The sequence below is a fragment of the Tursiops truncatus genome, chromosome 13, assembly GCF_011762595.2.
Source record: "Tursiops truncatus isolate mTurTru1 chromosome 13, mTurTru1.mat.Y, whole genome shotgun sequence".
NCBI classification, from domain to species: Eukaryota; Metazoa; Chordata; class Mammalia; order Artiodactyla; family Delphinidae; genus Tursiops; species Tursiops truncatus.
Window position 1 is genome coordinate 73,006,163 of NC_047046.1, and position 13,011 is coordinate 73,019,173.

A 13,011-nucleotide genomic window follows, 5' to 3' on the forward strand; every position below is an offset into this window, starting at 1 on the left:
CTTCACCCAAAATAAGGCTCTCCCTGATCGGGACACTTAAGGTTGTGTTAACTTTTTCAGCAGCTACATTTAACTGTGGTCTCAAAATGGGGGGTTTCTGTGTTCCATTGCTGTAACAATTTTTTTTTTTTTGTATTTAATACCATCAGAGTAAAATACCACATTCCTGAATGTTTGGAAATAATCAAGATGGAGAGACCCTTAGGTTCAGCATTTTTTTCTCTCTACTTTTACACTCACCAGGAAGTCAAATCAACATAAGACCACTGTGTCTTCTAGATATTTAGAGCCAAATAGGGTATTTCGGATTCCTAGTTCTTTATACTCCAAATAATCATTGCATTTGCTTAGAATGGTTTCCTGTTACGTGAGCCTGTTGTTTACTATTTAGATGAGAAAAATACCAGTGAACTTTGAGGACATCTTCATGAAGTAAATAGCTATGGATTTTGGCCCCAGGGCTCTTACTCTGTGGTCTGTTGCTTAAAGTGGGCTCACAGTAATAATCACTGAGAAAATTCAGAAATTCGAAGCACTGTCACACCCATGTTTCTCAAACTTGGGTGAGCACTAAAATCACCTGGAGGGCTTGTCACCACACAGATTCCCAGGCCCTGTCCCATAAGACTCTGATGCTGTAGGTCTGGGGTGGAGCCTGGGACTGTGCATTTCTAACAAGTTCCCAGGGGATGCTGAAGCTTCCGGTCCAGACACCCCCACACAGGTAACCACATGCATGGTTTCACCTGACCCTCCCTGTGCTCCTGTGGTTTGTGATACTTTCCATTTACAAATGAGCGAAACGGAACTCAGAAAGGCTGTCTTCTCTATAGGTCAGTTATTTTCAGACGATCCGATAGCTACTGCTAGTTAAGTTCACCCACAAGTAGAATTTAGATGAAAAAAAAAATAATGACGGCAAAATGTATTCAGTTCTTGCTTGCCAAGTTAGGCATTGGGCCAGATTTTGGACAAATATTGTTCTTGAATCCTTACAACAGCCCTGCCAAAAATGTGCTCGGTTTAAAAGTGAGGGAAGAGGTTCAGAGAGGTAAAGGAATGGGCAGAACTGGGCAAAGCCAGGCCCCGTGACTCTGCTTCGCAGTTTGTGGCTTCTCGGGGAACCGAGGGGAGCCAGGATACGAGGTGTAGGACACTGCCGGTTGTGCTGTGACAATGCCAATTCCTGGGGAGAGAAAATTCTTCTAAATGGAAGGGTGCGCTTCGTGCCTTCAGGCAGACACATCTGAGAGCGACGCCAATGGAAGAACTCATCTTTACAGCTGGAACCTCAAAATGCTAGTTAATTACGCTCTTCCATTTAAGAAACTGATTTAGATTTCCAGAGCTTGGTTATAAGCCAGATCTCGATTGTGAATAAGTTTCAATTCTGCAAGGACTTCTTCCACCCACAATGTTTAAGGCACCCGGCTACGTCCTGGAGAAGAAACGAGTCTCTTGGAGCCGGCTTGAGTTTTGGAGGCTCCCGTTGCACAATTCCAGATACTTAATTGGCTCTCAGGACGAGCCAAGTCAAATTTGTTTTAAATTAAAGGGAATAAATTAAGTAGAAGGGATTCACCCTTCTTAAAGCAATAGGGCTTAAAAGAGTGAGTGGTAGTAGCTGTGACACTATCTTATTTGTTTTTCACAATAATCCCATGATTATAAGATCTACTTTGATTCCCATTTTGCAGATCTGGAAATTTAGGCCAGAGAAGTTAATTCGCTTGCCAGAGGTCACAGAGCTAATACGTGACAGCTAGATTCAGAGCCAGGCGTGTCCAACTAACGATAAGGTCTGCACCCTTACCTTCCACTCCACCTGCCGCTCTGTTTTCATACCGTGACAGGTAGAGATGTTGTTGGCAAGAGATCCATTCTTGGGAAAGCACTAGGGATGCCATTTCAAGTGACACGCTGGCCTTATGGAGCATGTCATTTCTTAACGATGTCTAAATCTCCCTTGCCTCAACCCTTTGTAAAACAGGACTGGGTCGGGGGGTGGCAGGCGTTGACATTTTGGGGACCGAGCTCGGGGAGCGTATTCTGTACGGGACACTGGGGTCACCAACCTCAGGTCAAGACTGTTAGGGAAAGTCAAGCTTCGTAGGGGAGGGAGACGACGTCCAAAGGTCCACAGATAGATCAAGAGGGGACCACGGAGAACTGAGTTGAGTTTTCCAGGGTCGCAGGGAGGGAGCGTACGTGTGGCGGCCAGGATCACTCGTTTGTGTCTTTTGCCTCTTGTCTGTGGGGCAGCGTGTGGACTGGTCTGGCTTTCAGGGTGGACAGTGACACCTTTGCTCCCGCCCAGGATTTCTAGGAGCCATGGACCGTGCTCTGAAATGCTTTTCTTGGCAGAAGAATGTGCCGGCCCTCTGGACCACAGAGATGCCAGGAAGCACGTGCTCTGCCCTGAACGGCCTCTGATAATTGAGCTTCCTCTGTCGTGTCTGGGCACGCCAGTCAGATGACCGCATGGCTGTCTTTGGGTGTGGAATGCTGAGGAATCTTTACACGAGCCATCGAGGAAGAGAGGAGCTTTTGTGTAGGGGGATCACGTTGGGCCCTAGGGCGGGAGACCGCAGCCTTCCACTCGAGCAGCCTTCCTTCTGTTTTAGAGACAGAGCCACGACTTCCCATAAGTGAGTTTTCCAGGCCAGTGTCCAGTGGTTGTTTTCTCTCCTCTTGGGTGTAAATCAGGCACCTGATGACCAGGTGAATAGTGATCGCTGAGTATTGTATTTTCATCGTCCAAAGAGCTGGGTTCCCTCTCATCATGATGAATAAATCCAGAAACTTTGTTCTTCTCTCCTGGAAAAATGGGCAAATATAAATAAATATTGGGCACTAGTGTGAAATCAGTGTTTTCTCGACTTTCTTTCTGCTGCTATACTCCTGACGCACTCCCATCAACAGAGTGGAACTCTCTAAGTGGGGACCAAACACACATATCAGAATTGAGGGGAGGGGCCTGCCCGGCGTGGTTTGAAGATCCTCCCGCGAGATCTGAACCATGAGAAACAGGTGATGCTGCTATAGCCCCAGGGGAGCTGCTGGCCCTGGAGAGGCACAAAGGAGCGCAAAGCCCCGGTTACGATTAGCTACCTCAGACAGCCTCTCTCTCTCTTTTCTTTTTATTTTATGTTGGAGTATAGCTGATTGAAGTCTTTGTTGTTGTTGTTTGTTTGTTTGTTTTTCACCATCTCTTATTCCCCATCCAAGTTCTCCTCTTAAGTGAATTACGGGGATGCATAAAACCCTCTCAATACAGCTGAAAGCTAAAGGTGTTCTTCTTGCTTCTTCTGAAAAGATAAATCACATGATTTTCTTCTGTTAGATAAAAAGATATTGCTTTTTATGTCTGTTACAGATAATGTGCTTGAATGGAAAGCCAGAGTCCTTAAAACTCCATTGTACCTTGATTCTCGGAGTGGCCCATTCTATCTCGGCGTCGACACATTCTTCCTGATCAGGTAAAATGGTGTTTTCTCTGCTGTAGTGCTTGTGGCTGCTTGTTTGGGGATGTGTGGATGTGGACGTGTGGCTGTTCTCACTTTAGTGAGAAAAATTGAATGGCTCACGTGGACTCACCTTGGCCTTTGCTTCTGTGCATCTCTGGACAGCACTGTTGTCACCGGTTCCTCTCTTTCATATCTTCAGTTTATTAAATGATTTAGAATGGCTCTCTAAAATGGGTCTTTTACAAAAGGTGGTTTTATTTATCAAAATTGTTTATTTCAGTGGTTCTCAAATTCTGGCTCATGGTGTGATGCAAATTCATGATCAAGTTGTCAGTTCTCACTACGGTGAAATGTGAAGAAATAAGAAAATGATGTGATATTACATAAAGCTATATTTATTTAAATTAACTACTAAGAGGTAGATTTTCTTAAATGTTTGAGAAATGTAAGGCACTGTGTTAAGTCCTTTGCAGCATTACCTCATTCAATCCTCATAATGTTCCTATACAGTAGGGACAACTGTTACAATAAAATCCCCAGTTTTTTCGCTTTTTTTCTGGTTGAAGTGAAATTCACATCACATAAAATGAACCACTTAAAAGTGAATGATTCCGTGGCATTTAGTACGTTTACAATGTTGTACGACCACCACTTCTATCTCTTTTCATCATCCCCAAGGAAACCTCATACCCATTAAGCAGTTTCTCCCCAGTGCCCCCTACCTCCAGTGTTTAGAAATCTGCTGTCTGTGTCTGAGGATTTACCGGTTCTAGATATTTCATATCAATGGATCCCACGATATGTAGCCTTTTGTGCCTGGCTTCTTTCACTTAGCATGATGTTTTTGAAGTTCACCTATGTTGTAGCACAAGTGTAGTACTTCACTGCTTTTTAATGGGTGAGTCATATTCCTTGTATGGCTAGACCACAAAATCTCCATTTTTTTTTTTTTTGTTTTTGCGGTATGCGGGCCTCTCACTGTTGTGGCCTCTCCCGCTGCGGAGCACAGGCTCCGGACGCGCAGGCTCAGCGGCCATGGCTCACGGGCCCAGCCGCTCCGCGGCATGTGGGATCTTCCCGGACCGGGGCACGAACCCGTGTCCCCTGCATCGGCAGGCGGACTCTCAACCACTGCGCCACCAGGGAAGCCCAAAATCTCCATTTTAAAGATAAGAAAATTGAGACTAAAGAGGATAGTCCTGGTGGACCCATCGTCTAAACCCAGGCAATCCGACTCCAGAGTCTGTGTTCTAGCCACTGTGCTGGCCTGCCTCTACCTCTTTTGGGTTAAATACCCCTTCCTTCGTAGGGAGATGGTGCTGGCAGATGGAAGCTATTTTTATTAAATGCTAAGCATTCATCCATCCAACCGTGCTGTATTGAATGCCTATTTGCCAGGCATTGTTCTAGGTCCTGAGGATACATCAACTGGCAAAACAAACAAGGGCTTCTCACGGGGCCTCCGTTTATGTCTGTGTGTGTGTGTGTGTGTGTGTGTGTGTGTGCGTGTGTGTGTGCACGTATGATTGGCAATAAACAAATAAATAAACAAGAAACAATCTATAGTAATAAACATCAGGAAAGAAATAGAACAGGGGGTTGTAGCTGTTTAGACTAGGTCAGACAAGGCTTGTCTGATGAGAGGCTATTTGATCTGAGACCCAAATGGCAAGAAAGAGCCGGCCATGGGAAAATCAGGATGAGACAGTTTCAGGCAGAGGGAACAACTAGTACCAAAGTCTACGGCAAGAGAGGGAGAGCCTTGTTAAAGGAGCAGAAGGAAGGCTGAAGCATGGTGAAGGTGGAGGAGATGAAGACAGGAGAGACAGGCAGGGCTGGACTGTGTAGGACCTTGCAGCAACGCTAAGGAGCTTGAACATGGGTCCTGGCGGACTGGGGAGTTGTTGGATTGCTTTAATTTGGAAAGTGATATGATCTGGCATTTTAAGAACAATCACGCTGGCTCCTGTGTTAATAATAGACCTAAGAAGGTCAAGAACAGAAGCAGGGAGGTCGATCAGGCGACTTTTGCCATATTTCAGATGAAAAATGATAAGGCTTGGACTGCAGTAGTGGTGGTTAGAACAGAGAGACAAGGTCATGTTCAAGAAATGTCTTTGAAGTGGAAATGTTAGGACCTGTTGATGGATTGGATGTGAAGTGTGAGAAAAAGAGAAGCGTTGAAGACCATTTCTGCTTTCTGCTTTGGTAACTGAGTAGGTGGTGATGGTATTCATTGAGACAGAGAACACTGGAGAAGCAGGGTTTGGAGGGGAAAATCAAGCTTTCTTTTTTGGACAAGTTAAGATAAAGGGACCTTTTAGACATCCATGTAGAGATGGTAAGTAAGCAGTTGGCTGTGTAAGTCTGGAGATCAGTGGAAATGTCAAGGCTGGAAATGGAAATCTTGGAGTCCTTGGGACCCATGCAGAATTTAAAGCCTTGGTGCTGAATCCTAGGACCTCTGGTGTCCCAATCTGTAGAAGCTGGGAAAAAGGGGAGGAGCCCCAGAGGAGTCTGAGAATGAGGGACCTGTGAAATGGGAGGACAAGGAAGACACCTCAGGGACCAGGAAACCAAGAGAAGAGAGCAGTTCAAGAAGTAAGGGTGTGGTCTACGGGGCTCACGCTGGGGGAGTTGAATATGCCAAGAAGTGATCTTTGCCTTTGGCAACATGAAGGTCTCCTGGTGACCTTGTCCACAGTGCCTCCGTGGAACGATGGAAGAGGAAGCCTGGCTGGATCGGGGCAAGGATGGAAGGATGTGGAGTCGCTGACTGGGGAGTGGGGCCGGATGGTTAGTGGGGATCAGAGAGGTCATTAAAGAGAGGCGATTCAAGGACATGTCTATGTAGGATGCCGGGAACGGCCGAAAAGGAAGGCACATACTGATGGGTGCTGGAGAGCTTGATGTTGGCCAAACAGCAGAGCCATCTTCTGATCGTGCCTCATTAAAAAAATTTTTTTACAAGTCCATGACATTAAAAAGTGTATGAGCAGGGCTTCCCTGGTGGCGCAGTGGTTGGGAGTCCGCCTGCCGATGCAGGGGACACGGGTTCGTGCCCCGGTCCTGGAAGATCCCACATGCCGCGGAGCACCTGGGCCCGTGAGCCATGGCTGCTGAGCCTGCGCGTCCAGAGCCTGTGCCCCGCAATGGGAGAGGCCACAGCAGTGAGAGGCCCGTGTACCGCAGGCCTCTCAAAAAAAAAAAAAAAAATGTGTATGAGCCACTGGCTTAGGTAAGAAGTAGCTCCCAAACAAGAATTACAAATAACCGTCCATTTTCTGCAGCACTTACTTTTCTGCTCTCCTGGTGTCTTGCTCCCTCTCCTCCTTCAGGTTTTTACTCAGATGTCACCTTCACAGCAGGCCTTCCTTGTCCTCTCTATTTATTTTATTTTATATATATTTTTAATTTTTTAAAATGTTTATACAATTTTTAAAATAAATTTATTTCTTTATTTAATTTATTTTTGGCTGCGTTGGGTCTTTGTTGTGGTGTGCGGGCTTCTCATCGCGGTGGCTTCTCTTGTTGCAGAGTACGGGCTCTAGGTGCACAGGTTTCAGTAGTTGTGGCGCACGGGCTTAGTTGCTCCGCAGCATGTGCGATCTTCCCGGACCAGGGCTCGAACCTGTGTACCCTGCATTGGCAGGCGGATTCTTAACCACTGCATCACCAGGGAAGTCCCAAAAATGTTTATACAGTTTTTAAAGGTGACTTTCCATTTGCAGTTATTACAAAATATTGGCTGTATTCCTTGTGTTGTATAGTACATCCTTGAGCCTATCTTATACCCAGTAGTTTGTACCACCCTTCCCCACCCCATTTTGCCCCTCCCCTCTCTCCCCACTGGTAACTAGTAGTTTGTTCTCTCTATCTGTGAGTCTCTTCTTTTCTGTTATATTCACCAGTTTGTTGCATTTTTTTAGATTCCACATATAAGACTTCATGTGTCCTGATTTATCGTTTTTCTTTATCTAACAGACTATAGATGCCACTTTATTTATATATTTATTTTCTGTCTCTCTCCACTGGAATAGAAGGCAGGATATTTCTCTGCTTTGGGTACTGCTGTTATCAGCGCCTAAAGCAGTGCTAGGCTTTTAGTACTGCTCAATAAGTAGTTGTCGAAATGACTTCTTAATTGTTTAAGGACTCTGGCGCGGTAGGTTCTTGCGGGTAATGCAGAGGAAGTAGGGCACAGAATGAGCTGAGACCTGACCACTAGGGCAGCAGCTCGTGCTCGGAGGTGGCCAGAGTGACAATAGAGAGTAGCCCAGACGGGCAAGGGTCAGAGTCCACCGTCTGCACTGAACAAGGCCATGATATGGGAACCATTGGGCACCAGACATTCCAAGAGGGCATAGCTGGGTCTAACCAGGCAGTTGAAGTCCAAGTGCAGGGTGGGAGGCTCTGGAGAGGGTGGGGAGGTCCGCCCAGGGGACAGCAGTTCAAAGACCAGAGCTCTGTTCCCTGCAAGGAGACTAGTAAGAACAAGAAAAAGACACCTTAGGCTGGCTAGGACTGGTTGGCAGAGCTCCAAGTCCGCGGAGGGGAGCTGGCGAGGACAGATCAGGATGGCTGGAACCAAAGCAAAACTCAAGCTGGAGACTTGCCACTAGGAGGGAAGAATGAAGGGCACGAAAGGCCACTGGTCATCCCAAGGCCATCAGTGGGAATCAGAGACAACAGAGAGCCATTGGGTCAGCCCTGAGTTATCCACAACACAGGCCAAGGCCACAGAGATTTCAGATGTCCAAGAAAACTACAGAAAAGCACCGTTTTTATTATAAAGATAACCTACCTGACCCTGGGCTCAGTCTGGGGCCCAGGGAGTGCTTGCTTTTATCAGTGCTCCTCAGAATATGGTCTCTTCCAGCATCATCTGGAAGCTTGTCAGAAATGCAGATTCTCGGGCCCCACCCCAGGTCCACTGAATCAGGCACTCTGACTGTAACAAGCCCTCCAGGTGATGCTGCTGCCCGCTAACATCTGAGAACCACCGTGCCAGCCCTGGCGTGAAAAGCTGAGAGTGGCAGAGTGGGAGCCAACAGATCCTGACACAGTGCAAGAGACGACATACGTTTCTTTTTTCCTATTTGCTTCTGTTTCTCATTGTCAGTCTCAGTAACTGTTTTTTCTTTTCCCCTTCCAATTTTCATTTTATTACTTTAGAAAGTGCACATCGTCTTTTAAATAAAACTTTCATTCGAACAATGGAAATATTACTAACAGTGATACGTGGTATTGCCATTGTGCTAAGAGATTAAAGTCTTTTATCTCATACAAATCTCACAATGAACCTATAAAGTTGGAAGCAATATCGGGCCCATTTTTACAGATAAGGAGGTTGATGTTTAGAGATGAAATAACTTGCCCAAGTCCTCCCAACTAGGGAAGTTAGAATCAGAACTGAAACATAATGTTTTTTCATGGCAAATCTATGTCTTAATCACTGTCACTAATATATTTACATAGTAATACTGAACACTTCTGATTATCACTGGTGATGGTTTTGGAATCCTTTTCTATCTCTCAGGCTGACTTCATACATCTGTGTTGCAGGATTTTATTCTTTCCCAGTCTGTTTAGGTCACCGGGTCTTTTGAGCCTCCTGGAACGAGTTCTCTTGTTCAGAGTGTGTTTTCCTGCCAGGCTTTCTCTTTGTTCTGTCTTTGTGAACTTAGGATGGTGCATGCCCGCACACAGAGTGAGACCCTGATTCATTCTTTCCGGAAATTAAGAGGAGGCTGGAATCAGAATTGGCTGTGCTACTTCCTCCACTCAGCACTCTCTTTTACATGTCTCTATAAATTTTGTTCCTATTATAGTGAATCCAATTTGCAGCATCTCTAAAGAAACTCTTGCTGGAAGAGAATAAAGGCATTCTCCAACCCTCCCTGATCCCTTCCAAATCCTGCCCAACACATACACAGCCTTATTTTGCAAGAGGAAACACATTTGTTCTTTTTTTTAAAAAAATTTATTTATTGGGCTTCCCTGGTGGCGCAGTGGTTGAAAGTCCGCCTGCCAATGCAGGGGACACGGGTTCGTGCCCCGGTCCGGGAAGATCCCACGTGCCGCGGAGCAGCTGGGTCCGTGAGCCATGGCTGCTGAGCCTGCGCGTTCGGAGCCTGTGCTCCGCAACGCGAGAGGCCACAGCAGTGAGAGGCCCGCGTACAGAAAAAAAAAATATATATATATTTATTTATTTTTGGCTGCACTGGGTCTTCGTTGCTGAACGTGGGCTTTCTCTAGTTGCGGTGAGCGAGGGCTACTCTTCGTCGTGGTGCACGGGCTTCTCATTGTGGTGGTTTCTCTTGCTGTGGAGCACGGGCTCTAGGCATGCGGGCTTCAGTAGTTGTGGCTCACGGGCTCAGTAGTTGTGGTGCTCAGGCTTAGTTGCTCCGCGGCATGTGGGATCTTCCTGGACCAGGGCGCGAACCCGTGTCCCCTGCACTGGCAGGCGGATTCTTAACCACTGCGCCACCAGGGAAGTCCAACACGTTTGTTCTTTAGTGAAACACCCACAAGGGTCATCGGTATAAGTGTCAAAAGATTGGGAAACTCAAAAGGTACAAACTCGCAGTGCTGAGACCAATAAGTACCAGGGATGTAATGTACAACATGGTAAGCATAATGAGCACGGCTGTGTGTTTTATATGAAAGTTGTTCAGAGAGGAAATCCTAAGAGTTCTCATCGCAAGGAAAACAATTTTTTTTCTATTTCTTTAATTTTGTGTCTCTATGAGATGATGGATGTTTGCTGAACTTATTGAGATCATTGCTCCATGACGTATGTAAATCAAATCCTTATGCTGTGCACCTTAAATTTATACTGTGCTGTATGTCAATAATAACTCAACAAAACTGGGGGAAGAATGGTTGGGAAGCTCACTCACATACTTGCTTACCATCAAGTTATAAGCCAAAGGCATCGCCTCAGTTTCTTTAGCTGAACGTTCTGGGTAATGAATTTGTCATCAGGATACGTTGGTTAAGAAGAATTCTAACTGGGATCTTGGGCAGCCCACTTAGTCTTTGAGTCTCAATTTCCTGACTAGGTAAGCAGGGATGGTAATACTTTCCCTTTTGCCTAGCAGGGCTGTTTATTCATCTATTCAGTCATTCACTCAACAAACATTTACTGCAGAGTTGTTTGGTATGGCTGGAGAAGCAAAACCAACACCATTAGTGAAAGTGCTTTGAAAATGATGTGACACTACAGAAATGGAAAGCCTTGATGTTATTACTTCAAAAGACCAATGTGGTTGTTATTAGTGTCAATCACCAAGTATTTCTGGCTCTCCTCCCTCCAGGTACTTGGTAACATTCCACTTCCTGGCCCCATGATGCTTGGGTGGGCTCCATCACTAGGTTTGACGCATGAGTAGTACCTGGTCTTACTATTATGCTAACAACTTTAAGCATGTCACGTCTGGGCTAGAACATTTACTTATTAACTTGAGGCCCTCCAGAACACTCTTGTCCTATGTCCTCTGCCATGGTCACTGCTGAACTAGCAGTTAGTGGCCGCTCCATCAGCCTGCCTCCCATAGTGAGGAAGTTGCTGAGCCCAAGGTGACTGGCCATGGACGTGTACCATGAACAAGAAAAAAAACATAATGGTTTTAAGACTTGAAGATGTTTTATTACTGCAGCGTAACTTACTGTGTCCTGAGAGAGACAACCAAATTAACCCATGAACTGTATCACTGATAAATCATTCCTGTGATCTATTCTTCTCTTTCTTTCAGTGGCTGGTTAAGTGCAAGGTCCTTTTTAAAGATGCATTGGAATTCAGACAAAGGAATAACCCCTAAAATCATACTCAGATACTTTCTCAGTTGCCTTACAAAGTAGGTTATTTATATAACTTCTTAATTCATTGTTGCTATGTAATCATTTATTAATTTTTAGTCTTTAACCCTCTTTTGAAAGAATTTTCCAAGAAAAATAAACTGAGAAAAATAATTTTCTTCCTTAAATACGGTTGCTCTTGCTGGTATAATGGCTTTTGCCAGTGGAAGATACCAGTATTCATGGTACTTTTTTTTTTTTTAGATTTTATTTTAGTTTATTTTAAACTTATTTATTTTATTTATTTATTTTTGACTGCATTGGGTCTTCATTGCTGCACGTGGGCTTTTCTCCATTTGTGGCGAGTGGGGACTACTCTTCGTTGCGGTGCGCGGGCTTCTCATTGTGGTGGATTCTCTTGCTGCGGAGCACAGGCTCTAGGCACGCAGGCTTCAGTAGTTGTGGCTCGCGGGCTCAGTAGTTGTGGCTCGTGGGCTCTAGAGTACAGGCTCAGTAGTTGTGGTGCACGGGCTTAGTTGCTCCGTGGCATGTGGGATCTTCTCAGACCAGGGCTCTGGTGTTCCCTGCATTGGCAGGCAGATTCTTAACCACTGTGCAACCACGGAAGCCTTATTCATGGTATTTGTCCTAATAGAACTTGAACTATATTAAACCAGCAAAAACACCCTTATTCCTCAGCTGATGGACAGCAGGTTTCAATAAACATACAGTCAGATTCTCATGGAATCTATGTTCGACAGAATTTGTATGGCTCATATAAATTAATAGCAATTGGATCCTGTAAATAAGAGACTAATGGTAATGATAAAAATAGAATAAGATACAACTGGGAGAGGGGCTGTTTGAAGCTTGGGACGATGGTCATTCCACTGTCAAGCAGAACTAATGTGTGGTTGGTCGGAGCAGAAAGGAATACAATATTGGGACAGAATATGGAACCAATGGGATAGCAGAGTGGCAGTGATGTAATGAGACAGCAGAAGTTTGAGGAGAAAAGGGAACTTCAACTCATGTAACCCAAACCCTTCATTTATATACTTTCTAAATCATGGTTTGTTGCTGAGCCCAGATCTCATTACTTAGGGGCCATGGCTCTCTTGTTACACTGCACTGTCACAAAACAGGAAGGGAAGCTTTGAAACAATCTTCTGGGTTCGTCAGATGGACTAGGTGGGGTCTGACTCTGGTCTGCCTGGACTTGCATTCTGGCTCAATCATTTAGCAGCTGTGTGACCTTGAGTAAGTGTCTCAACCTTTCTGTGCTTGAGTTTTCTCATCTCAAAAATGAAAATAGGGACTTCCCTGGTGGTCTGGTGGTAAAGAATCTGCCTTCCAATGCAGGGGACACGGGTTCGATCCCTGGTCGGGGAACTAAGATCCCACATGCTGAGGGGCAACTAAGCCCGCACGCCATGACTACTGAGCCCGCACGGCTCAATGAGAGAGCCTGAGTGCCACAAACTACAGAGCCCACGCGCTCTGGAGCCCGCACGCCACAACTATAGAGAGAAAAAATTTTAAAAACCTGCACGCCACTACTTGAGAGAACCCGCGTGCCACAACAAAGAGCCTGCGTGCCGCGGCAGAAGATCCCACGTGCCCCAAGCTCCATTAAACCTAGTCCTCGTTCTGAATGCTTGACGGAATGCTTACTCTTTCAATATCTTTTGGGCACGCGGCACTGGGTTGAGTAGCCTGTCCTGCCCTGTGATCTTCTGGAGGA

At 45.6% G+C, this 13,011-nt stretch overlaps 1 protein-coding gene across 1 annotated transcript in view; it reads left to right on the plus strand.

The window, feature by feature from the left end:
• The window catches only part of LOC109550191 (O-acyltransferase like protein), a 66,234-nt gene that overhangs the window by 33,014 nt on the left and 20,209 nt on the right, over positions 1–13,011 (plus strand). The window contains 4 exon segments of the mRNA XM_073789897.1: positions 2,318–2,447; positions 2,449–2,495; positions 3,377–3,479; positions 11,225–11,326. Of these exon segments, the coding sequence (XP_073645998.1) occupies positions 2,318–2,447; positions 2,449–2,495; positions 3,377–3,479; positions 11,225–11,326 (382 nt within the window).